At 46.8% G+C, this 27,949-nt stretch overlaps 1 protein-coding gene across 4 annotated transcripts; it reads left to right on the top strand.

Annotated features, from left to right (window-relative positions):
• LOC130272958 (1-aminocyclopropane-1-carboxylate synthase-like protein 1) lies at positions 1-27,774 on the top strand. 4 transcript variants are annotated; one of them, XM_056519013.1, is made up of 11 exons: positions 60-142; positions 1,478-1,606; positions 9,489-9,548; positions 12,783-12,853; positions 12,973-13,042; positions 19,184-19,250; positions 21,073-21,158; positions 23,226-23,303; positions 23,944-24,044; positions 25,662-26,559; positions 27,691-27,774. In XM_056519013.1, exons 2-10 carry the CDS (start codon positions 1,586-1,588, stop codon positions 26,104-26,106), a joined length of 999 nt encoding a protein of 332 aa, XP_056374988.1. In that variant the 5' UTR covers positions 60-142; positions 1,478-1,585; the 3' UTR covers positions 26,107-26,559; positions 27,691-27,774. The 4 variants fall into 4 exon arrangements, with proteins under 4 accessions (XP_056374987.1, XP_056374990.1, XP_056374988.1 ...); XM_056519012.1 differs by lacking the exon at positions 1,478-1,606 and having other exon boundaries at positions 1-142; XM_056519014.1 differs by lacking the exons at positions 60-142; positions 1,478-1,606 and adding an exon at positions 7,631-7,667.
• The last annotated feature ends 175 nt before the right edge of the window (positions 27,775-27,949 follow it).

Here is a 27,949-nt window from a genome sequence, read left to right as displayed (position 1 = left end):
TTTCAGATCATTCTCGAGGAGATCAGGTGACATGGAAAGTCTTTCTGTCAGAGGAGCCGAGATTATTTCTCAATCAGACCCTTTGGAACGGGGATTTGTCATGTGTTTGCAGGATCCCTATGACAAACACCATAACCCTCAGGTAAGTAAACCCAACCCTGACCATACAGTAGAAAGGGGATTCTACCCATAGACCTGATCTAACACAGGATAAGGTTCCCCTATGGACCCGTGTATGTAAGACGACCTACTGAGTCAGTACAGTTTACCGATAATGTATCCAGTTAAAGGGGTACTCCGGTGAAAACCTTTTTTCTTTTAAATCAACTGGTGGCAGAAAGTTAAACATATTTGTAAATTACTTCTATTAAAAAATCTTAATCCTTCCTGTACTTATCAGCTGCTGAATACTACAGAGGAAATTCTTTTCTTTTTGGAATGCTCTCTGATGACATCACGACCACAGTTCTCTCTCTGCTGACGTTATTATAATAATAATAACGCTTTATTTATTGTTGTCCTTAGTGGGATTTGAACCCAAGTCCCCAGCACTGCAAGGCAGCAGTGCTAACCACTGAGACACCATGCTGCCCTTAGCATACATCTGCTATGCATGGTTGCTAAAATGGACAGAGATGTCAGCAGAGAGCACTGTGCTCGTGATGTCATCAGTGTTCCAAAAAGAAAGGAATTTCCTCTGTACCATTCAGCAGCTAATAAGTACTGGAAGGATTGAGATTTTTTTATAGAAGTAATTTACAGATATGTTTAACTATCTGCCACCAGTTGATTTAAAAGAAAAAAGGGTTTCACCGGAGTACCCCTTTAATCATTACATGTACATTCCACAATAAGAACTGAACATTTCTCTGACTTTGTGTGCATTTTTTTCTGACTGAGGGCCAAAATTCACACATTTACAAGAATCAGATTTGTTGCAGAAATCTCTGCAGGTGAGAATAGTTTTATTTATCGTAAAGGGGTAATCCACTGTCCCAGAGTTCGGAACATTTTATTCCGTATGCTGGTTGCGGGCTGCAGGGAGGTTGTGATGTCATGGCAATGCCCCTCGTGACTTCACACCACGCCCCCTCACTGCAAGTCTATGGGAGAGGGCGTGGCGGATGCCACGCCCCCTCCCATAGACTTGCATTGAGGGGCGTGGTGTGACATCATGAGGGGGTGTGGCTGTGATATCAGGAACCCCATAGCCCGCAACCAACGTTCGGAACAAAATGTATTGAACACTGGGACAGTGAAGCACCTCTTTATGTTGTTATGGTGGCATGCATGCCCCCATTTAAATTATTTTTTTTATATATCGGACCCGTCCATGAGTCAGGATGAGCAGAAAACGGAGAAGTCTGGGGTTCACTTACTTTTGGGAATATAAGTGTGAATTTAATGTATTTTCATGTATGGTGTTTTAAAATTAAAGGGGTATTCAAGGTATAAAAAAAAACAGGCTTTTTTTCAGATCATCCCTCACGACAGCACCACATGAGATCGCCCCCTATCTGCATAGGAACAGGAAGCACAAGAGAGGTTAAAAGGCCCCTCCCTCCATACCCCCTGAGTGTTTCCTATGGAGCAGGGGTGCAGAGAGGTCTGTACTTGTGTTTTTTTGCGGGCTGTAGTTGGGGGAGCTCAGGCGGGGTGAGTCGGTCGGCGTTTGCCTCTCTCTCCATTATCCCGTATCGGGTCGCGGCCTGTTTCTGCTGGTGCCTCCCGATCCCGCTTTCGGTTCCCTGTGGCGCTCCAGGAGTTTTTGCAGGGGACCTAATTCAGCTGGCCGGCTGCAGGTGCCCTGGTTCCTCTGGTCGCTTACAGGTTCTGCCGTGTGCAGGTGACATCATGCGAGTGTGTGATGCAGCACATGTGTACGTCCTCTGTGATTGGCCGGAGACCGGAAGTCCCGCCTCCAAGATGGTGGCACCCACTGGAGGACGCCGGAATTTGGATTTTGGGACCATGGATAGTTCGATCTCTGCCCGCTCTGCATCTCTGGAGCGCACAGGACCAGGGCCGTTTGAAGGAATTTGGGGGCCCCAAGCAAAATGGACATCGAGGCCCCCCCCCCCCTTGATGTTGACGCACGTCACGCTCTAGGGCCGGCGTCGGGACATAGTAACGCCGGCCCTTGAATTCTGGGAGCGCAACGTGAGCGAACGTCAATACGACGCACATTAGGTGCAGCAGTGTTCCCCCCACATTAGGTGCAGCAGAGTTCCCCCACATTAGGTAGGCAGTGTTCCCCCCACATTAGGTAGGCAGTGTTCCCCCCACATTAGGTAGGCAGTGTTCCCCCCACATTAGGTAGGCAGTGTTCCCCCACATTAGGTAGGCAGTGTTCCCCCCACATTAGGTGCAGCAGTGTTCCCTACCCATACCCCCTGTCCAGACCCCCCCCCCCCCCCCCAGGGCCATTTTTTTTGGTGGGGGTTTGACTGCTGAGACCCCCACCGATCACCTCGGATAAAGTGGTTCTCCAGCTGCTGGAAAGCTAAAACTCCCATCATTCTGGAGAGCCTCTGGCAATGGGAGTTGTAGTTTTGTCACAGCTGAAGAGACACAGATTGGACACAGTTTTACCCATCATCACTGCAGAACTTACAAGTGACTACAGTTCTGATGGGACAGTCAGGAGAATACACAATGATAGTGACCTGAGTGACGTCTTCTGACTTGAGTGATATCTTCTCTGTTATCTTTTCTTCTTCATCTGGTCCAGAGACCAGGTCTTCCTCCAGCTCCATTTTCTCTGCAGAGTCTGACATCCAGGCATCATTGGCTCCTCACTGTCAGCAGATCCTCATCCTCTGCATGAAGACAGTAATCATTATAACCTTGCCAGAAAGTGTACTCTAAATAATATACTGCCCCACACTGTACCCTGAATATAATGCTGCCTCACACTGTACCTTGAATATAATACTGCCACACACTGTACCCTGAATATAATACTGCCACACACTGTACCCTGAATATAATGCTGCCTCACACTGTACCTTGAATATAATACTGCCACACACTGTACCCTGAATATAATGCTGCCACACACTGTACCCTGACTATAATGCTGCCACACACTGTACCCTGACTATAATGCTGCTCCACACTGTATCCACTGAATATAATGCTTCCACACACTGTACCCCTGAATATAATACTGCCACACACTGTACTCTGAATATAATACTGCCACACACTGTACCCTGAATATAATGCTGCCACACACTGTACCCCTGAATATAATACTGCCACACACTGTACCCTAAATATAATGCTGCCACACACTGTACCCTGAATATAATACTGCCACACACTGTACCCTGAATATAATGCTTCCACACACTGTACCCCTGAATATAATACTGCCACACACTGAACCCTGAATATAATGCTGCCACACACTGTACCCTGAATATAATGCTGCCACACACTGTACCCTGAATATAATGCTGCTCCACACTGTATCCACTGAATACAATACTGCCAAACATGCATACACATCATATATACATATACACCCCCTCTTATCCTCTGTGTCCTCATCATCCCCATAACCCCCGCCAAACCTCTCCTCATCATTACTATAACTCCCCCCCCACACCTCTCCTCATCACTATTATAACCGGGGGGGGGGGGGGGGATGATGAGGAGAGGTGCCGGGGGGGGGGTTACCTCTCATGACCCCCATAACACCCCCCTGCATCCCTCATGACCCCCATAACACCCCTCCTGCATCTCTCATGACCCCCATAACACCCCTCCTGCATCTCTCATGACCCCCATAACACCCCTCCTGCATCTCTCATGACCCCCATAACACCCCCCTGCATCTCTCATGACGCCCATAACACCCCCTGCATCTCTCATGACCCCCATAACACCCCCTGCATCTCTCATGATCCCCATAACACCCCCCTGCATCTCTCATGACCCCCATAACACCCCCCTGCATCTCTCATGACCCCCAAAACACCTCCCTGCATCTCTCATGACCCCCAAAACACCCCCTGCATCTCTCATGACCCCCATAACACCCCCTGCATCTCTCATGACCCCCATAACACCCCCTGCATCTCTCATGACCCCCATAACACCCCCTGCATCTCTCATGACCCCCATAACACCCCCCTGCATCTTTCATGATCCCCATAACACCCCCCTGCATCTCTCATGACCCCCATAACACCCCCCTGCATCTTTCATGATCCCCATAACACCCCCCTGCATCTCTCATGATCCCCATAACACCCCCATGCATCTCTCATGACCCCCATAACACCCCCCTGCATCTTTCATGATCCCCATAACACCCCCCTGCATCTCTCATGATCCCCATAACACCCCCATGCATCTCTCATGACCCCCATAACACCCCCCTGCATCTCTCATGACCCCCATAACACCCCCCTGTATCTCTCATGACCCCCATAACACCCCTCCTGCATCTCTCATGACCCCCATAACACCCCTCCTGCATCTCTCATAACCCCCATAACACCCCCTGCATCCCTCATGACCCCCATAACACCCCACTGCATCTCTCATGATCCCCATAACTCCCCCCTGCATCTCTCATGACCCCCATAACACCCTCCTGCATCTCTCATGACCCCCATAACACCCCACTGCATCTCTCATGACCCCCATAACACCCCTCCTGCATCTCTCATGACCCCCATAACACCCCTCCTGCATCTCTCATGACCCCCATAACACCCCCCCTGCATCTCTCATGATCCCCATAACACCCCTCCTGCATCTCTCATGACCCCCATAACACCCCCCTGCATCTCTCATGATCCCCATAACACCCCACTGCATCTCTCATGACCCCCATAACACCCCTCCTGCATCTCTCATGATCCCCATAACACCCCTCCTGCGTCTCTCATGACCCCCATAACACCCCCCTGAATCTCTCATGATCCCCATAACACCCCTCCTGCATCTCTCATGACCCCCATAGCACCCCTCCTGCATCTCTCATGACCCCCATAACACCCCTACCTGCATCTCTCATGACCCCCATAACACCCCCCTGCATCTCTCATGACCCCCATAACACCCCTCCTGCATCTCTCATGACCCCCATAACACCCCCTGCATCTCTCATGACCCCCATAACACCCCCCTGCATCTCTCATGACCCCCATAACACCCCCTGCATCTCTCATGACCCCCATAACACCCCCTGCATCTCTCATGACCCCCATAACACCCCCTGCATCTCTCATGACCCCCATAACACCCCCCTGTATCTCTCATGACCCCCATAACACCCCTCCTGCATCTCTCATGACCCCCATAACACCCCTCCTGCATTTCTCATGACCCCCATAACACCCCCTGCATCCCTCATGACCCCCATAACACCCCACTGCATCTCTCATGATCCCCATAACTCCCCCCTGCATCTCTCATGATCCCCATAACACCCCCCTGCATCTCTCATGATCCCCATAACACCCCCTGCATCTCTCATGACCCCCATAACACCCCCCTGCATCTCTCATGACCCCCATAACACCCCCTGCATCTCTCATGACCCCCATAACACCCCCTGCATCTCTAAAGACCCCCATAACACCCCCTGCATCTCTCATGACCCCCATAACACCACCCCACTGCATCTCTTATGACCCCCATAACACCACCCCACTGCATCTCTCATGACCCCCATAACACCCCCACTGCATCTCTTATGACCCCCATAACACCCCACTGCATCTCTCATGACCCCCATAACACCCCCCTGCATCTCTCATGATCCTCATAACACCCCTCCTGCATCTCTCATGACCCCCATAACACCCCCCTGCATCTCTCATGACCCCCATAACACCCCACTGCATCTCTCATGACCCCCATAACACCCCTCCTGCATCTCTCATGACCCCCATAACACCCCTCCTGCATCTCTCATGACCCCCATAACACCCCCCCTGCATCTCTCATGATCCCCATAACACCCCTCCTGCATCTCTCATGACCCCCATAACACCCCCCTGCATCTCTCATGACCCCATAACACCCCACTGCATCTCTAATTATCCCCATAACACCCCACTGCATCTTTCATGACCCCCATAACACCCCTCCTGCATCTCTCATGATCCCCATAACACCCCTCCTGCATCTCTCATGATCCCCATAACACCCCCCTGCATCTCTCATGATCCCCATAACACCCCCTGCATCTCTCATGACCCCCATAACACCACCCCACTGCATCTCTCATGACCCCCATAACACCACCCCCTGCATCTCTCATGACCCCCATAACACCCCCACTGCATCTCTTATGACCCCCATAACACCCCACTGCATCTCTCATGACCCCCATAACACCCCCCTGCATCTCTCATGATCCTCATAACACCCCTCCTGCATCTCTCATGACCCCCATAACACCCCCCTGCATCTCTCATGACCCCCATAACACCCCACTGCATCTCTCATGACCCCCATAACACCCCTCCTGCATCTCTCATGACCCCCATAACACCCCTCCTGCATCTCTCATGACCCCCATAACACCCCCACTGCATCTCTCATGATCCCCATAACACCCCTCCTGCATCTCTCATGACCCCCATAACACCCCCCTGCATCTCTCATGACCCCATAACACCCCCACTGCATCTCTAATGATCCCCATAACACCCCACTGCATCTCTCATGACCCCCATAACACCCCTCCTGCATCTCTCATGATCCCCATAACACCCCTCCTGCATCTCTCATGATCCCCATAACACCCCCCTGCATCTCTCATGATCCCCATAACACCCCTCCTGCATCTCTCATGACCCCCATAACACCCCTCCTGCATCTCTCATGATCCCCATAACACCCCTCCTGCATCTCTCATGACCCCCATAACACCCCTCCTGCATCTCTCATGACCCCCATAACACCCCTCCTGCATCTCTCATGACCCCCATAACACCCCCCTGCATCTCTCATGATCCCCATAACACCCCCCTGCATCTCTCATGATCCCCATAACACCCCTCCTGCATCTCTCATGACCCCCATAACACCCCTCCTGCATCTCTCATGACCCCCATAACACCCCTCCTGCATCTCTCATGACCCCCATAACACCCCCCTGCATCTCTCATGATCCCCATAACACCCCTCCTGCATCTCTCATGACCCCCATAACACCCCCTGCATCTCTCATGACCCCCATGGCACCCCCCCACACACACCTCTCATCACCATTGCAGTCCACTGACAACCATACAATCCCCCCGCGCCAGTTTACTTACCCTGCCGGGAATCGTTGCAGAGGCGGGAGTCTGCTGCTGCTCCTGTCACTGCACGGAGGATGCTGGAGGTTCCTGCGGGGACGCAAGCAGGGACAGGTCAGGTGATTGGCGTAGACGTGCGTGCCTGCGCGGGGCACGTGACGTCTCTACTCCAATCATCCCCTGACCTGTCCAGTGCCGGCCCTGCTTTGTTTCTTAAGGGGCCCGCGCCTCCCAAAAATGTAATTTTGGTGAAATGTGCGGGCCCCCCGAAGTGTCCCGTCGCTACAGGACGGGCAAGCACCGGCTCTGCTCGGGGCCCCCCAGCCAGCTCGGGGCCCCAAGCAATTGCTTGGTTTGCCAGTCCGGTAGCGACGGGCCTGCACAGGACCCAGCAACCAAGTGAGTAGCTGACCCATTGGGGGGTTCACGTACTTTCTTTTTTGGGGGTGAAATTGTATTTTATAATTCCCTGTTCTTATGAGTTCCCTTCTCTCCTTTCAGGGAGACAAATGAGACCCCGAAGAAATCTAAGGATAAAGGGGGAGATTCATCAAAACCTGTCCAGAGAAAGAGTTGTCCAGTTGCCCATAGCAACCAATCAGATCGCTTCTTTCATTTTTCAGAGGCCTTGTTAAAAAGTGAAAGAAGCAATCTGATTGGTTGCTATGGGCAACTGGACCACTTTTCCTCTGGACAGGTTTCTGATAAATCTCCCCCAAAGAACCTAAAGTTAAACATAAGAAATGTGGGGTTTGTTCTATTATATTGCATGAAGGATATAATAAGCCCTTATGTAAAGCCTGTATGGATAGGATAATTCTGCAGGAATCCCCGTCTTTTTTGGAGGAATTTTGTTCTATTATAAAATCCGAAGTTCAAACCTCTGTTGCTGCGGCTCTGCCTAAAGCTCAGATTATTGATCCATCTCCACCGGTTGATCCCTCACATATTTCAGATCTTTCTTCATTTTTGGATCCTCCTCCTTTAAAAAGACGGAAACCCACTGGGTTTGTAAATTCTGACTCAGATTCTGAAGTAGATATAGTTTCTTTGGGTTCCAATTGTCAAGAGTAAGGTGAAGTTTTTGAACCTTGTACCCAGACGAATGATAAGAGATATTATTTCTCCTCTGAGGACCAAAAATTCTGGTTAAAGGGGTACTCCGGTGGAAAACTTTTTTTTTTTTTTAAATCAACTGGTACCAGAAACAGATTTGTAAATTACTTCTATTAAAAAATCTTAATCTTATTAGCTGCTTAATACTACATAGGAAATTATTTTCTATGACGTCACTAGCTCCTGTCGCCGGATCCAACGTTCGGAACAGTTTGTTCCAAACGCTTAGAACTGGAGCCGGGGACTCGTGATGTCACTCCCTGCCCCCTCAATGCAAGTGTATGGGAGGAGGCATGGCAGACACCACCCCACCCCCCCGGACACTCGCATTGAGGGGGCGGGGCGTGATGTCACAAAGGGCAGGGCCATGACATCATGAGTCCCCGGCTCCGGCTCTAAGCGTTCGGAGTACCCCTTTAAGGTCACTAGATGTAATAAGCCAGTAATCCTCCTGCCGTGTCCCTTATATATTGTCACTTCCTCATACAGTCATAATAAAAAAACATTAAAAATAAACATAAAAAAACCTAGGCAATGCGTTCACTTTAGCATCTTGCAGGACTTTTTAGAATCTTTTAGCTCCTCAAGATACAGTGTTCTTCTTGTGTTTTACTGTTTACTTACAAATAACAAATTAAATCTATGTAAACATAGGGTGACGAGTCACGTACAAAGCAGGATGCCTTCCGGTTGCTGGCTGTAAATCTGATTGTTTTTCTTACGTGACTCATGATCAGCATGCTGGGAGTTGTAGTTTTGCCACAGCTGGAGGCACCCTGGTTGGGAAACACTGCCATAGACTGAGACAATGCAGCTCGGCACAACTTCAGGTCCCTATTGTGAATCTTTACGGAAGTTTTTTTCACAAATCTATAATAATTTCTGAAGGAATGGTCGCTGCCAGAGATGTCTGACAGCGTCTCTCTGTCTTCTGCAGTATACATTTGGATAGACAAACAGGACATGTTTATGTCTATGGGGGAATTGGGGGGCTGCCATAGGGTGGGCCAACTCACTGTTATCTCTCATAGTCATGTCCACAATGGCATCATAGCCACAGTCGGTCGTGCTGTCTGATAAATGAGGATGTTTTGTGTTTTTTAGGGGTTCTTAAATCTTGGAGTTGCAGAAAACAAACTTTGTGTTGATTTGATGAAAGAAAGGGTGAGTAGTCCTGTCATCTATCTAACTAGGCCAACAAGGCCCATACCTAGGGTGGCATTTTATCAAAGGGCTGAGTCTGGGTCTTAAATAGGAAAAATATGTAATTTAAAAAGTACCTGTCAATAAAAATAAAAAATGTTACTCAATACCTAATCCTGATCATGTAAATATACTTCTTATGTGTCTAGCACCTATATTTCTCTCACAAATACCTCATATCTGTTGCTCACTTGGTTTGTCATCCTGTGTCTGGAGGGGGCGTGTCCTTACTCTGCATGACTCAACTTCCTCCCTGAGTGCTGGGTGTCTTCATCCAATCACTGCAGGCTGCTCTGTGACCCCTCCTCTCTGTTTTCATGCTGCAGTCTGATAGGACAGGAGTGAGCACAGAGGAGAACTAGTCCCACCCTGACTTCCTGGACTTTGTCCCAGCCTGAGCTTCAGCTGGGACAAAGATGATGCTGCAGCCGGAAAGGATTATGTTCTGGACAGTATGGGGACCCCTAGTGGTCTTTTTTTACAAGCCGCAATTTCTATAAAAAGGAGAATTTTTTTTCTTATGAAGTATATTAGAAAGGTTAATGTTTTGCCAAGATGTACAACATATACATACAGAGAGTATCATTTTTTGTAGACATACTGTCCATACAATTCTTTGGAGAGGTTTGGGAAAAGGAAGGGGAAATTATTAGAGAAAGCAAAGACACAGACTGCAAAGGCACTACAAGAGCTTATGGTATTAGATCTCACCCCAGTGCATGATTCCCAGCTTAGCCTGCTCAATACTGCTCTATAATGTCTTCCTTGCTCCTGAATTTGAGGGTGTGCTATAGAGATGTAGATGAGCAGGATCCCAACTTGTGTGCAGTGTATTGAAGACATCATAGAGGCTAGTAAACACCTGCTAGCCACGGAAAAAAATAGAGATGGCACCTGTAAAGGGGAAAACTGGTAAAAAATTACAAATTACATACTGGCCAGACATAGTGCTGTCACTCATGTACACACAACAGCCTATCCTGAAAACTTCCCTGAAATGAGAGCCCTGGGTGCGGCCATAATAAAAGATAACACACACCCACTTTAATATATTGTCTGTTATGTATGTCTAGTGCCACTAGATGGCTCTGTAGCTGAGAGTTTCTGTAATTGCAGCCCGGGCTGCAAAAACTTAAAAAAAAGAAAAACTTTAACTCACCTTCCTACGTTCCCCCATTGTACCGATATAGGCATCCCGGTTCTCCGGTGCTATTCAGCTTCATGCTTCTTAGGCTCGGAACGTCACACTACAGTCAGTGTATCGCCGGCTGCTGCAATGTCCTGCCTCGGCCGGTGATAGGCTGAACACACATGTAAGGAGCTCGGCCCCCAACTTCTCCCTCCTGCCCGGGCTCCCAACGTGACAGTATGCTCAGCCTATCACCGGCCGAGGCAGTGCGCTCAGCCTATCACTTATCATTGGCGCAATGGGGGAACAAAGGAAGGGGAGTTAAAGTTTTTTTTTTTTAAGTTTTTGCAGCCCGGGCACAGGGGAAGTTGAAAAGGTTGTGCAGCAGTTCTCCTTTAAAGAGTACTTGTCATTAAACCATATTTTCTAAACTAACTCAGATTTTAATCCCTAACTACTCCTAACACCTCTCCTGCCCTTAAATATTTTTAAAGAGATTTAAAAAGCTGTGTATCATACCTTTCCCCTTGCTTACACAGTGTGAGCTCCCAGCAGGAGAAAGTGGGCGTTCCCCTAGCAGGCGAGACGTCACTAAAGCCGGTGAGAGCTGTGCCTCTCCATGCCCCGCACGGACTTCCTGAGTTTGGTCTCCTGCCAGGCCGGGAGGAGACCAGTTTAAATCTAAGACTTACGCAGAGAACAGAACAGAGCCACCTAGTGGCCGTTTTTTCAATCACATTAAAAACATATAAAGGTTGAGAATTTTAACAGCAAGTAAATAGCAAAGTGTCTTATAATTACATAAGGAACAATATATTAAAAGTTTAGTTTGGTGACAGGTACTCTTTAAGTACCAGACTTAACACCCACTTTGCCATGATTCCTTGTTGCTGCTATTGTACCACCATCTCCTGGTCCCTGGTGCTCTCATCTTCTTCCTGGGATGTAGCCACCATCCGGAACTACAGCGGAGACCCACCTTATCCTGTGATGCGCAGAGCGGGCAGTTTCCACATTACCACAAGTCACAGAAAGCAGCTGAGCGCACTGGCAACCAGGTGCTGATGGGACTGCAGCCCTCCGCCGGGGATCTTGTGTTATTTTTATTTTGGCAGCTCCTAGGGCCCTATGCAAAAATATATTTCATCACTTCAGACAACTGCATTAACTATCATTGTTATTGTTAATATATGGTCATTTGATCAGTTTAAAATACTTTTCTTTGTATTATTCTCTCCCAATGCTGACCCACATCTATATGGGAATTGCAAAGTTCCGCGTCGCACTCAGTAAACACTACAATGAATTGCTGTTATAGGGTCTAATCACACGGCGGAACTTCCACTTGCGGAATTCCGCCTAAAATTAAACCCCATAATCTTCTATGGGATTCCGCACACCCATTCACACTTCTGAATTTCCGCTTGCGGAAATTCAGAAGTGTGAATGGGTGTGCAGAATCCCATAGAAGTCTATGGGCTTTAAAGGGGTACTCCAGTGGAAAACTTTTTTTTTTTTTTTAAATCAACTGGTGCCAGAAAGTTAAACAGATTTGTAAATTACTTCTATTAAAAAAATCTTAATCCTTCCAGTACTTATTAGCTACTGAATACTACAGAGGAAATCTTTTTATTTTTGTAACACAGTGCTCTCTGCTGCCATCTTTGTCCATTTTAGGAACTGTCCAGAGCAGCATATGTTTTCTATGTTGATTTTCTCCTACTCTGGACAGTTCCTAAAATGGACAGAGATGTCAGCAGAGAGCACTGTGGTCATGATGTCAGCAGAGAGCTCTTTGTTCCAAAAAGAAAAGAATTTCCACTGTAGTATTCAGCAGCTAATAAGTACTGGAAGGATTAAGATTTTTTTAATAGCAGCAATTTACAAATCTGTTTAACTTTCTGGCACCAGTTGATTAAAAAAAAAAAAATTCCACCGGAGTACCCCTTTAATTTGAAGTGGAATTCCGCAAGAGGAAATTCCGCCGTGTGAATAGACCCTTATACTGTGACAACCTATGTAGGGCTATGTTAGTGATTATGTGTTGTCTTATTTTATTGTATCAGCTTACAAGACCTGATATGAGCGATCTGGAGCCATCACTGTTGGGATACAATATCCCAATAGGCATTAAGAGGTAATATAACCTGCATCACCTATACTGTGTATATATCCTGTAGATGTACTGATTTTTCGCAATTCTGCTGTCTTAATTTTTGGCAGCTTTTAGAATACTTTTTTAACTGTGTATTGCAGCCTCCGAGAAGAAGCAGCACATTTTCTCACAGACTATTGTCATTCTCCGCACCCACTGAATCCAGATCATGTAAGATTTTTTATTTATTTTAATATTAATATTTTTTTTTTTTTTATCCTTACTATATCAGTGTTTCATAATCCAGCCCAAGGTTCAGAAGTGGCTGTACAAGACTAACTTGAATTAGTCGAGACTTTTGCTGGTCGCTAATAGGAGGTCCCCCAGGTGACAATGAGAGGCTTATGATACTTGCTTACGTATACTGCAGTATTGCCTCTAGAAGAAGGTACAGACTGAGTACCAGCCTTATGGTTGGCTAAATTAGAAAGATTTTTGCTATTGCGCTTCTTATGGTAAATAAAAAATCTTTCTAATGTACTTTGTTTATATATATAATTTTTATTATTATTATTATTATTATTATTATTAATAAAATATATATATATATATATATATATATATATATATATATACGTTTTCTATGGGTTTTTTTGTGTTTAAAGGGGTATTCCAGGAAAACCTTTTTTTTTATTTCTATATCAACTGGCTCCAGAAAGTTAAACAGATTTGTAAATTGCTTCTATTAAAAAATCTTATTCCTTCCAATAATTATCAGCTGCTGAAGTTGAGTTGTTCTTTTCTGTCTGGCAACAGTGATCTATGCTGACATCTCTGCTTTTCCCGGGAACTGCACAGAGTAGAAGAGGTTTGCTATGGGGATTTGCTTCTACTCTGGACAGTTCCCGAGACCGGTGTCATCAGAGAGCACTTAGACAGAAAAGAACAACTCAACTTCAGCAGCTCATAAGTACTGAAAGGATTATGATTCTTTAATAGAAGTAATTTACAAATCTGTTTAACTTTCTGGAGCCAGTTGATATATATGAAAAGGGTTTCTTCCTGGATAACCCCTTTAACCCCTTAAAGGGGTACTCCAGTGGGGAAAACATTTTTGTAAATCAACTGGTGCCAGAAAGTTAGACAGATTTGTAAATTACTTCTATTAAAAAATCTTTACCCTTCCAGTACTTTTTAGCAGCTGTATGATACAGAGAAAATTCTTATCTTTTTGAATTTCTTTTTTGTATTGTCCACAGTGCTCTCTGCTGACACCTGATGCCCGTATCAGGAACTGTCCAGAGCAGGAGAAAATCCCCATAGCAAACCTATGCTGATCTGGACAGTTCCTGACACGGACAGAGGTGTCAGCAGAGAGCACTGTGGACAAGACAAAAAAGAAATTCAAAAAGAAAAGAATTTCCTCTGTAGCATACTGATGCTAATAAGTACTGGAAAGGTAAAGATTTTTTATTAGAAATCATTTACAAATCTGTTTCACTTTCTGGCAGCAGTTGATTTAAAAAAATTGTTTCCCCCCGGAGTACCCCTTTAAGGACTCCACTTCCATTTTTGCACTTCCGTTTTTTCCTCCTTACCTTTTAAAAATCATACCCTTTCAATTTTGCACCTAAAATCCCATATTATGGCTTTTGTTTTGCACCACCAATTCTACTTTGCAGTGACATTAGTTATTTTACCCAAAAAATCCACAACGAAACGAAAAAAAAATTCATTGTGCAACAAAATTGAAGAAAAAATGCCATTTTGTAAATTTTGGGGGCTTCCGTTTCTACGTAGTACATTTTTCAGTAAAAATGACACCTTATCATTATTCTGTAGGGCCATACGATTAAAATGATCCCCTACTTATATAGGTTTGATTTTGTATTACTTCTGAAAAAAATCATAACTACATGCACCAAATTTTATACATTTAAAATTTGGGGCGGTTTGAGGGCTAATTTTGGTGCCGTTATCTGAAGTTTTTAGCTGTACCCAGGGGCGGACTGACAGGCCGGTCCATTCGGACCTCGTCCGAAGGCCCGGCTTGGAAAAGGGCCCGCTGTCCGCCACCTGTCATGAAATCTTTAAAAAAAAAAAAAAAAACATTTTTTTTGAATAGCCTGGCCCGCAGTGCTTAAGCCATGCCTCCTCAGCTTAGGCCATGCCCCTTCATGTCTCAGCGTGGCAGCACCAAGGTTCACTGCTGCTGCTGCCGCCGAAGAGTAGTATGCTGGCTCTGCCTGTCCTCAGTGTAAGGGGGGCACTGCCTGTCCTCAGTGTAAGGGGGGCCCTGCCTGTCCTCAGAGTAAGGGGGGCCCTGCCTGTCCTCAGTGTAAGGGGGCCCTGCCTGTCCTCAGTGTAAGGGGGGCTCTGCATGTCCTCAGTGTAAGGGGGCCCCTGCCTGTCCTCAGTGTAAGGGGGTCCCTGCCTGTCCTCAGTGTAAGGGGGTCCCTGCCTGTCCTCAGTGTAAGGGGGTTCCTGCCTGTCCTCAGTGTAAGGGGGGCCCTGCCTGTCCTCAGTGTAAGGGGGCCCTGTCTGTGCTCAGTGTAAGGGGGGCCCTGCCTATCCTCAGTGTAAGGGGGCCCTGCCTGTCCTCAGTGTAAGGGGGCCCTGTCTGTCCTCAGTGTAAGGGGGCCCTGCCTGTCCTCAGTGTAAGGGGGTTCCTGCCTGTCCTCAGTGTAAGGGGGCCCTGCCTGTCCTCAGTGTAAGGGGGGCCCTGCCTGTTCTCAGTGTACAGAGCCCTTCTTGTCCTCAGTGTATAGAGCCCCGCTTGTCCTCAGTGTACAGAGCCCCGTTGTCCTCAGTGTACAGAGCCCCGCTTGTCCTCAGTGTACAGAGCTCTGTTTGTCCTCAGTGTACAGAGCCCTGCTTGTCCTCAGTGTACAGAGCCCCGCTTGTCCTCAGTGTACAGAGCCCCGCTTGTCCTCAGTGTACAGAGCCCCGCTTGTCCTCAGTGTACAGAGCCCCGCTTGTCCTCAGTGTACAGAGCCCCGCTTGTCCTCAGTGTACAGAGCCCCGCTTGTCCTCAGTGTACAGAGCCCCGCTTGTCCTCAGTGTACAGAGCCCCGCTTGTCCTCAGTGTACAGAGCCCCGCTTGTCCTCAGTGTACAGAGCCCCGCTTGTCCTCAGTGTACAGAGCCCCGCTTGTCCCCAGAGTACAGAGCCCCACTTGTCCTCAGCGTACAGAGCCTTGCTTGTCCTCAGCGTACAGAGCCCTGCTTGTCCTCAGTGCACAGAGCCCTGCTTGTCCTCAGTGCACAGAGCCTTGCTTGTCCTCAGTGTACAGAGCCCTGCTTGTCCTCAGTGTACAGAGCCCTGCTTGTCCTCTGTGTACAGAGCCCTGCTTGTCCTCAGAGTACGGAGCCCTGCTTGTCCTCAGTGTACAGAGCCCTGCTTGTCCTCAGTGTACAGAACCCCCGCTTGTCCTCAGTTTACAGAGCCCCGCTTGTCCTCAGTGTACAGAGCCCCGCTTGTCCTCAGTGTACAGAGCCCTCCAGAAGAAGTGCCCTGATCTCTCTGCCGGCCTTCTCTGTCGACATCTGCATGGACCCAGAACAGGCTGGCCTGGCCAGGTGGGTGGCTTATGAATTGTACAGTTGTATGTATCTTCTACCTGCCTTTCACCGCTCCCTACACGATGGCACAGTCTGACTTATAAGTTATATGTGAAATATAACTTATATCTCTGACTGTACCATCATGTAGGTGGCGGTGAAAGGCAGGTAGAAGATGGAGTAGGCTTCCCAGCAGCACAGAGTATGTCAGACCGTCTGCCTCAATACAGTTCCCTCCAGAAATACTCTGTGCTGCTGTGCTATTTCTGTAATAAATCTCAGAGGCCTCAGCCTCACCCAAGCAGGGGGCAAAAAAGGTAAAGTGTGTGACTTATGAATGGACTAGTTGCTATTTTTTTACCTGCCTTTCACCGCTCTCTATATGATGGCACAGAGATATGATATATATATATATATATTTTTTTTTTTAATCAACTGATGCTAGAAAGGTAAACAGATTTATAAATTACTTCTATTAAAAAATCTTAATCCTTCCAGTATTTATTCGCGGCTGTATACTACAGAGGAAATTATTTTCTTTTTGGATTTCTCTTCTGTCAGGACAATGGTGCTCTCTGCTGACACCTCTGTCCATTTTAGGAACTGTCCAGAGCAGGAGAAATTTCCTAAAATGGACAGAGGTGTCAGCAGAGAGCACTGTGGTCGTGACAGAAAAGAAATCCAAAAAGAAAAGAATTTCCTCTGTAGTATACAGCCGCTAATAAGTACTGGAAGGATTAAGATTTTTTTTTAATAGAAGTAATTTACAAATCTGTTTAACTTTCTGGCACCAGTTGATTTAAAAAAATAAATAAAAAGAAGTTTTCCACCAGAGTACCCCTTTAAAGGGGTACTACCGTGCTGACAACTTATCCCCTATCTAAAGGATAGGGGATAAGTTGCCTGATCGCGCGGGGTCCCGCCGCTCCCGCACGCAGCACCACACTCTCATCAGGCCCAGAGCGAACATCGCTCCGGGTGTGATGACTGCTGATCACGGGGCCGGAGTATCGTAACATCACGGCTCTGCCCCATGTGATGTCAAGCTCCGCCCCCTCAATGTAAGTCTATGGCTTGCCATAGTCTTGCATTGAGGGGGTGGAGCTGTGACGTCACGATCACCGGCCCCATCATCAGACCTGGAGTGGATGTTCGCTCCGGGGCCTGATGAGAGCGGGGTGCTGCGTGCGAGATCGCGGGGGTCCCCAGCGGCGGGACCCCGCGCGATCAGGCAACTTATCCCCTATCCTTTAGATAGGGGATAAGTTGTCAGCACGATAGTACCCATTTAAGGTGAGTGAAGGTTGGAGCCAAGTTGGACTGGGTATCACGGACAGAGGACAGAGATCCCAAGTTGGCATAAAAAGGAGGAGGATAGTTCAGTGTTTATAAGCGCTTCGTGTAGTTAAGGTGATTGGCATTGCCATCCCTCAAAGTACACCATTGCCTCAAGCGCACTGCACCTATGGCAAATATTCATGTACATACTGGGCTGGAATAGGGGCGAGGCAGAGGTGGGGCCAGGGGTGGAGTCTTGCTAGGGGCCCTTGCTTTATTTGGTCCGGGGGCCCTGAGTGGTGTCAATCCGCCCCTGGCTGTACCATTTATGTATTGATCAAACTTTTGAATTGCTTTTTATTCATTTTTTCATAATAAAAAAAAGTAACCAAAAATACGTTGTTTTGGACTTTGGATTTTTTTTGCGCTTACACCATTGACCGTACAGTTTAATTAACGATATATTTTTATAGTTTGGACATTTCCACACACGACGATACCACATATGTTTATTTTTATTTACCCTTTTTTTTTTTTTTTTTATGGGAAAAGGGAGGTAATTCTTACTTTTATTAGGGAAGGGGTTAAATGACCTTTATTAACTTTTTTTTCACACTTTTTTTTTTTTGCAGTGTTATAGCTCCCTCTAGTGGCTATTACACTGCACACACTGATCTTCTACACAGATCACTGCCGTGCATTAACATGGCAATGATCAGTGTTATCGGCGGTCGATTGCTCAAGCCTGTATTTCAGGCTTGGAGCAATCAATCGCCGATAGGAAGTGTCGGAGGCAGGTAACGGACTCTCCACTCGCGTTCTAGCTGATCGGGACATCACGATTTCACCGCGATGGTCCCGATCAGCCCGGCTGAGCTGCCGGGAGTGTATTTTTGTTATTTTAGACGCGGCAATCAACTTTGAACGCCGTGTCTAAAGGGTTAATAGTGTGCGGCACAACGATTGGTGCCGCATGCTATTTGCCCAGGGTCCCGGCTTTCCTTAGCCGCCGGGACCGACCCACTATGATGCGGGGTATAGACCGGGACCGGGCGCAGGGCGTACAGGTACACCCTTTGTCCTTAAGAAGTTAAGAAAGCTGCCACTAGGTGTCTCCCTACTTGTCCAGAGCACATTTCCCCCCATCTTTTGCACAGACTTTGGACTCCTGATGGACTGGCAGAAGTCCAAAATCAGGAAATGCAGTCTGGAGTGCTAAGGAGGGGGGGGGGGGTGCAGCCTTAGCCAATCATAGTTCATCTCACACTGAACTGCTCTGGGCTGTGTGTAGTAGAGTGAGGGAGGAAGTTCTCCCCTATATGGCTTCAGATGATGTCATGCCTGCATCTCTGATAATATAACATTTCTAGAGCATATTTTATTATAACTCCTATAATTGGGTTGAACATACTAGCAATATGCTATCACTTTATAAGATTGTTATTTCCCTTTGGTAATAAAATGCCATATATTTATGTGTTCATACATTACTTCAGTTACATATAGTGACGCATTGCTCCTGCCTATACTGCAGATAGTCGTCATGAACGGATGCTCCTCTATATTGTGCGCGCTTTCTGCCGTCATTTGTGATCCAGAAGGTAATCCATGTATTCTTATAAAGGGTTACCCCATTATTATGTATATTTAAAGGCAACAATTATCATTATGTGAACATCACCAAAACAACTAAGAACCTGTGCACACTATGGGGAAATTCCGCCCTGAATGTCTGTAGTGTACAAGGGCCCTAATGGAGGTATATTTCTGATTATCCCCTATGTTATGTAAATAAGAATGTTGTATCTTTAAGAAAGGTTAACATGTGATCACCAGTTGTCATGTGATTATACCCAGGAGGTATCAGTGACCAGTTTACTTAAGGGTGACCAATGGGACCTCACCAGAGTCCCCCCCCCCCCCATAAAAGCCCTGGGAGGTCCAAAACCACTGCAAGTCCCAGCAAGCCCTTAAAGGAGAACTCTGAAATAGGAAAATTATCGTCCATACTGCCGGACGATCCTCTTCCTGGTTTCCGGTGGTTGGTGAGTCATACTGCACTCAGCCAATCACCGGCCGCAGTGAAGTCCCGACTCGGCCAGCGATAGGCTGAGCGGCTGTGTGAGAACGCTTCAAGACAGAAAATTCTTCACTACACCGGCACCTGCTACCGGGGGCGAAAACATCACACTGCCGCTCAGCCTATCACCGGCCGAGTCAGGACTTCACTGTGGCCGGTGATTGGCTGAGCGCAGTATGACTCGCTGACCACCGGCAACCAGGAAGAGGATCGCGGCGAAGGCCGGAGCCGGTTACCGGAGGCACCAGGGGAGCGAAGGAAGGAATGTACCTGTTTATTTTTTTTACTGCCGGCAGTATGGACAATCATTTTCCTATTCCGGAGTTCTCCTTTAAGGTCTCTGAAGTCACTGGTCACCTCCGTGGGCCTGGCTGAACTGTATAGACTGTACCATATGTCACTTAGTAAAGCTACCATTGTCTGTAATTTGACGTCGGAGTCATTATTGCCCCCGTGCCTAGCCCAGGATCCAGCAGTATACCTTTGGGTGGTATTGAGGATAAACCACTCCCTGGCATCACAAATACAAGTGGTTAATGCCATCTGTCCTGCATCTCACACCCCAAACCACACAGAAAAGTCTACCCTCTATCCAAAAGATAGGGGATAGGTTGCAGATCCCAGGGGGTCCGACTGCTGGGACCTCCCACAATCTCCTGCATGGAACCCTGGCTCTCCCTGAGAACAGGGCGCATTGACCCCTGCACAAAGCGGCGGACTACATGCCCCCTCCATGTATCTCTATAGGAGAGCCATTCAGCCATCTCTAACTCTCCCATAGAGATACATGGGTCAACACGTTCTGTTCCTGTGGGGTCCCATGCAGGAGATCGTGGGGGGTCCCAGTGGTCGGACCCCCCATGATCTAAAGCCTTATCCCCCATCCTTTGGATATGGGATAAGTTTTTCTGCATGATACTTCTCTTTTAAGTTAATTTTCATGGCAAGGAATGACATCGCCAAACTGTTCCAAACCCTGGAGCCAGCAACGGGAGCTCATGGTGTCATAGCCCCACCCCTCATGACATCAACCTGCCTCCTCAATGCAAGTCTATGGGAGGGGGCGTGACGGCTGTCACGCCACCTCCCATAGACTTGCATTGAGCGGGCGGGGCGTGATGTCATGAGGGGGCGGGCCTATGACATCACGAGCTCCCGGCACCGGCTTCAGCGTTCGGAACAGTGTTTTCCAAAAGCTGAGCAGCAGAGTACCCCTTTAAAACCAATCTTTGTTACCGTCTCAAAACTTTTGGCCACGACTGTAAATTGTAATATTAAAGTATTGATTGTATTTCATAACATAAAGCTGCATTACTCCTCTGTACATTACTGTCTCTTTCCAGATGGATTCCTGACTCCTACGCCCTACTATTCCAGGATAGCCATAGACACTGGTTTACAGCCGGTATATGTCCCCCTGGACAGCCAGGTCTGACACCTTATTGTATACATCTGATCATTGCATAAATCTATAGACTCATTGTACATGTATTATCAGGATTGAGTAGGGCAGTGTTACCCGACAATTGTGCCTTCAGCTGTTGCTAGACTACAATTCCTCGCATTAGGGGTTCCAGCATTGAACCACCACAATCAAACATTTATGGCATGTCCTATCTAAGCCCCTTTGATCCCTTGGTGCAGCCCTAACTACGGCCCAGTCTCTGAAGGTAGAGGATCATGCTCTGCTTCAGTATGTCACAGGACACATTGGCATTCATGGTTCTCTTAATGAACTGTGCCCCCCCCCCCCCCAGTGCCAGCATCAGTCATGCAGTCCCATACCATGACACTCCTACCACCATTGCTGACTGTAGGCAAGACACACTTGTCTTTGTATTCCTCACCTGGTTGCCAGGTTGCACTGACAGGCTGACCCCTTAAACCTATGCAGCAATGCTGGCAGCACTCATATGTCTATTTCCCAAAGACAACCTCTGGATTTGACGCTGAGCACGTGCACTCAACTTCTCTGGTCAACCATGGCAAGACCCGTTTTTAGTGGAACCTGTGCCTTGAAACTGCTGTATGGTCAATTTCAAAGTCTTGGCAATCCCCATATAGCCTAGGCCATCTTCATGTAGACAAACAATAATTTTTTTCCATATCCTCAGAGAGTTCTTTGCCAGAAAGTGTGAGAACGATAACAACAAATTTAACCACCCCGAATGATCCAAGCTTTGCCTTTAGAACATGTCAAAAGTTTTTTAAAGTGAAAAGTTTTTTTTTTCTTAAACCTTGATTTGCATAACCAAATTCCTAAACCCAAAAAATCCCTTTAAAGGGGTACTCCACTGCCCCAGTGTCCAGAAAATTTTGTTCCGAACGCAGGGTGCAGTCAGCGAGGGTCGTGACATTATGCACACGCCCCCTAGTAATGTCACGCCACGCCCCCTCAATACAAGTCTATGGGAGGGGGCGTGGTGGCTGCCACACCCCTCCTATAGACTTGCATTGAGGGGGCGTGGCGTGATGTCACTTGGGGGCATCTGCTTGACGTCATGACCGCAGTAGCCTGCAAACAGCGTTTAGAGCTAAATGTTTCAGACACTGGGGCAATGGAGTACCCCTTTAAGTCCTAATAGCACTACAAAAGGGGAACTTGGGTGATAAAATTTAGATACCATAGTTGCTGTTGACTGCAGCACATAACATATGGGATAGAAGTTATTTCTGATCCAGAAAGTGCCAGAAAGTTAAACAGATTTGTAAATTACTTCTATTAAAAAATCTTAATCCTTCCTGTACTTATTAGCTGCTGAATACTACAGAGGAAAGTCTTTTCTTTTTGGAATTCTCTCTGATGACATCACGAGCACAGTACTCTTTGCTGACATCATTATAATAATAATAATAATAACTCTTTATTTATTGTTGTCCTTAGTGGGATTTGAACCCAAGGCCCCAGCACTGCAAGGCAGCAGTGCTAACCACTGAGCCACAATGCTGCCCTTAGCATACATCTGCTATGCACGGTTGCTAAAATGGACAGAGATGTCAGCAGAGAGCACTGTGCTCGTGATGTCATCAGTGTTCCAAAAAGAAAGGAATTTCCTCTGTAGCATTCAGCAGCTAATAAGTACTGGAAAGATTACGATCTTTTAATAGAAGTAATTTACAAATATGTTTAACTTTCTGGCACCAGTTGATTTAAAAGAAAAAATTTAGAAGAAAAAAGAGTACCCCTTTAAGGCCGTGATAATTCTTAAGTCTTCCATCTAACACACATCAGGGGGAGATTTATCAAAACCTGTGCAGAGAAAGAGTGGTGCAGTTACCCATAGCAACCAATCAGATCACTGCTTTCATTTTCCACAGGCCTCTTTAAAAATGAAAGAAGTGCTTTGATTGGTTGCTATGGGAAACTGCACCACTCTTCCTCTACACAGGTTTTGACAAATCTCCCCTATCATGTTGTAGATGAGGGAACCAAGATGGGGGCCACATGGTCTGAATTTCCTTGTTAAACCATTCTCTCAATGTTAATATCTTACAGGTAACAGGAGGTCACAATCTTCCATTTTCATTAACAATGCAAAAGTTAGAGGAGGGGATGGAGAAAGGAAAACAGCAGGTAATGTTTTTGTGTGCAAAGAAGGGGTTTTCTGGTTTAAAGGTTATTTTTTATTTTTTTTTACTAGTTAAACCAGTGGACCTCCAGCTGTTGCAAAACTACAACTCCCATCCTGCCTGGACTGCCATACTCTTTAATATTGGTGTTATCTTACATGGCACAAGGGCATTTGGGCCCGGGGATACCAAGGGCTGGGTGTGACCTCTCCCCCTATACCAACAACCCTGCGATATGAATTAAAGGGGTACTCTTATTCCCTATCCAAAGGATAAGATGTTTGATCGCGGGGGTCCTGCTGCTGGGGACCCCCGCGAACTAGGCTGTGGCACCCCAGACATTCGGTGGAGGCTCGTTACATCACGGCCACGCCCCCTCAATGCAAGTCTATGGGAGGGGGCATGACAGCCATCACACCCCGTCCCTTAGACTTGCATTAAGGGGGTGTGGCATGACATCAAGAGCCTCCGGCATTGCACCCGATAATCTAAACGAATGCCATGTGCAGCAAAGAGATCGCGGGGGTCCCCAGCGGCGGGACCCTTCATGATCAGACATCTTATCCCCTATCCTTTGGATATGGGATAAGATGTCTAGGGGTAGAGTACCCCTTTAACTCTTTCTCTACATTCTTGTTTTTCAGGGTATTAGGATCAAAGCATTAATCCTAACGAATCCCCAGAATCCCTTAGGAAATGTCTACTCCCCCCATTTACTCAAAGAATGTCTCGAGTTTGCCAACAGGTATGAGCCATATAGAGTGTAAAGATGATGAAAACTTTCCGTATCTTGTGAATACTCCCCTTTGATCATGATGTCTGATGTACAATAATGCATGTTTATTGCCAACTGGATACTTGGGTGCGGAGCCCAGGGAACCCGGTTTCACTCCAAACTTTGGGGTGACATCAGCTTGCAGAACTTTGAAATATTGCCAGGTTCGGCTTTCGCGGTAATAATAGCAGAAGAGATGAGGGACACATGGCATTTTGCCACCTGAATGAAAGGAGGACGTACTAAGAACACTGAGATGACGTCAGGGTAGCCCAGCATACCTTGCAGCTAACAGCAAGATCATGTGACCCCAGGTTATACAATCATTGTTTGGTATTTATGTGTCATACAGCTCCCAGGCCAATAGAACACAGCATAAGGGTGGGTTTGAGAGGCTAATAAAGCCCCATGCACTGCATTCCAGCCACCATTTTGGAGAAAGGAAGCTCAGAGAGAGAGAGAGCAAGAACCCACCTTTTTGGGCACCCACCTTTGTGAGCTCTCCGCAGTGCTGGAGGCTCCGAGTGTGTAGCATGATGACGAGGGGGCCGGAGTATTGTGACATCACAACCCTGCCCTTGTGTGACGCCCCGCCACCTCAATGCAAGTCTATGGGAGTGACGTCACGCCCCGCCCCCTCAATCCAAGTCTATTGGAGGGGGCATGACGGCCCCATAGACTTACATTGAGGGGGCGGGACGTGACATCACGATACTCCGGCCCTGTGGTCATCACGCTACACACTTGGAGCCTCTAGCGCTGCGGAGAGCTCACAAAGTTGGGTGCATAAGGATAGATTGCGGGGGTCCCCAGCGAGACCCCGCGACCAGACTTCTTATCCCCTATCCAAAGGTTCTTATCCCCTATCCAAAGGTGTATTAGGGCCAGAGTACCCCTTTAATAGTATCTTCCATGGTCATTAATAGGGCTTTGATTCCATGAGGATTCCAGGCAGAATTTCCACATTGAAATTCTGCTTGAATCAATTAAAATTTCTTGTGTGCCATGAGTTTTACATGTAGACAATCTGGATAAGGATGACCTGGCAGGGTTTTTCTTTTTCCCATAAAAAATTTGGTTTATGGCTTGCGGCGCACCACCCAAAGACTCAATGATGGTGAGAGCAATGGGTCTTTTATTAGGTAAGTATACAAGACAGCCTCGTGGACAACGTGTTTCAAAGGACTCTTCCTTCTTCCTCAGGTCCTAAGGATACATGACAGCTTCGTGGACAACATGTTTTAAAGGACTCTTCCTTCTTCCTCAGGTCCTAAGGATACATGACAGCTTCGTGGACAACGTGTTTCAAAGGACTCTTCCTTCTTCCTCAGGTCCTAAGGATACATGACAGCTTCGTGGACAACATGTTTTAAAGGACTCTTCCTTCTTCCTCAGGTCCTAAGGATACATGACAGCATCGTAGACAACGCATTTCAAATAACTCTTCCTTCTTTCTCAGGTCCTACGGATACAAGTCAGCTTCGTGGACAACGTGTTTCAAAGGACTTTTCCTTCTTCCTCAGGTCCTATGGATACAAGAAAGCTTTGTGGACAATGGGTTTCATAGAACTCTTCCTTCTTCCTCAGGTTCTATGGATACAAGACAGCTTTGTGGACAACGCGTTTGAAAGGACCTTCCATCTTCCTCAGGTCCTACAGAGACAATACAGCTCCGTGGACAATGGAATTCAAAGGATTCTTCCTTCTTCCTCAGGTCCTACGCATACAAGACAGCTTTGTGGACAATGCGTTTCAAAGGACTCTTCCTTCTTCCTCAGGTCCTACGGATACAAGACAGCTTCATGGACAACGCGTTCAAAGGGCTCTTTCTTCTTTCTCAGGTCCTACGGATACAAGACAGCTTCTTGGACAATGCGTTTCAAAGAACTCTTCCTTCTTCCTCAGGTCCTACAGATACAAGACAGCTTCGTGGACAATGTGTTTCAAAGGATTCTTCCTTCTTCCTCAGGTCCTACGGATACAAGACAGCTTTGTAGACAATGCGTTTCAAAGGACTTTTCCTTCTTCCTAAAGTCCTACGGATACAAGACAGTTTCGTGGACAACGCGTTTCAAAGGACTCTTCCTTCTTCCTCATGTCCTACTGATACAAGACAGCTTTGTGGACAACGCGTTTCAAAGGACTTTTCCTTCTTTCTTAGGTCCTACGGATACAAGACAGCTTCATGGACAACGTGTTTCAAAGGACTCTTCCTTTGAAACGCGTTGTCTACAAAGCTGTCTTGTATACTTACCTAATAAAAGACACATTGCTCTCACCATCATTGTGTCCTCGGGTGGTGCGCCGCAAGCCATAAATCGAGTTTTTTATGGAAAAAATAGGAACCCTGACAGGTCATCCTTATCCAGATTGTCTACCTGTATCCCGCACCGTTGTGACAACGGCATCGATGGCCGTCTGTCTGCCGACATCTACCTATTCAAAGCGCTTCACAGTGTTGTGCCCTATAGCGCAACACTCCAAGGTGAGCAGATTCATCCATATACTGTATTTACCACCGGAAATAATTGCACTATATAGCGCCGTCTCTGTTCCCTTGTTTTTTCTTCTGCACATGATTTTTACATGGAGAAGTAGAGGAAATCCAGTGAGAAAATTCAGCAGTGTGGACGAGCCCTACATTCTGTGCAGAATTTCGGCTGTGTGAACAAGTCCTAAGAGCGCCATCTTGTGTATAAAAACATTATTTTCCCTGTAACGCTATGTTATCACGTCGGAATTTCCGTGCGGAATTCCGCATCGGAATTCTGAATGGAGATTCCGAAGCAGAGTGCTGTTGAATTCAACAGGATTCTGCTACGCCGTGCACACCTCGGAATTTTCGAATCAGATATTTCTGTCGCTGAAATTCTGATTCCATGTCCTCAGAAAGAATGAATATGTCCATTCTTTCTGCAGACTCACAGAATGCATTGCCCTCTATGAGACGGCGCATTCCCGTGCGTTTCTAGAGCCGGCATGTTTTGCCAGCACCCACAGTCTGCTGAATGTCCGCACACAGAATTTTTATGCAGACATTCCGACGTTTGAGCCTGAAAGAAGTAAAATTTCACTTTTAAATGCAAATAAACGCTACGGAACACGTTCCATGTCTTCAAAAATATGGCAAAACTTGAAGGAGTATTCCAGTAAAAAAACTTTTCTTCTTTTTTCATATCACCTGGTTCCAGAAAGTTAAACAGATTTGTAAATTTCTTCTATTAAAAAATCCTAATCTTTCCAGTACTTCTCAGATGCACAGTGCTCTCTGCTAACACCTCTGTCTGTCTCAGGAACTGTCCAGAGCATTAGAGGTTTGCTATGGGGATTTGCTCCTACTCTGGACAGTTCCTGAGACGGACAGAGGTGTCAGCAGAGAGCACTGTTGTCAGACAGAAATAACAACTCCACTTTAGCAGCTGATAAGTACTGTAAGGATTTTTTTAAAGAAGTAATGTACAAATCTGTTTAACTTTCTGGAGCCAGTTGATATGAAAAAAAAATTGTTATTCACTGTAATACCCCTTTAATGGACAAAACAAATGCACAAAACTGGCGCACAGAATTTAGTGCGAGTTCTATCCACTTACATGCTCTCTTTCCTGTTTGTCTCTAGGTACAGGTTACATGTGGTTGTGGATGAATTATTTATGCTGTCAGTCATAGATACTGACTTTACCAGTGTCCTCTCCTTCAGCGAGTGAGTACTGAGCAGGTGTCATGGTCTTTGTGGTTCGGTTGGTGATAGTAGTGATTGCCCAAAGGCAGTAACGTACATATAAGGAAGGGGCCCCACAGCAAATATTGAAATGGGCCTCCTATTATGGCGTCTGATTTTGTCCCCCAGGACAGAACGATCCGGTGTATATTTCCCC

The sequence above is a fragment of the Hyla sarda genome, chromosome 5 (assembly GCF_029499605.1).
Source record: "Hyla sarda isolate aHylSar1 chromosome 5, aHylSar1.hap1, whole genome shotgun sequence".
Lineage (NCBI taxonomy): Eukaryota > Metazoa > Chordata > Amphibia > Anura > Hylidae > Hyla > Hyla sarda.
This window is presented reverse-complemented; position numbering and strand designations above follow the sequence as displayed.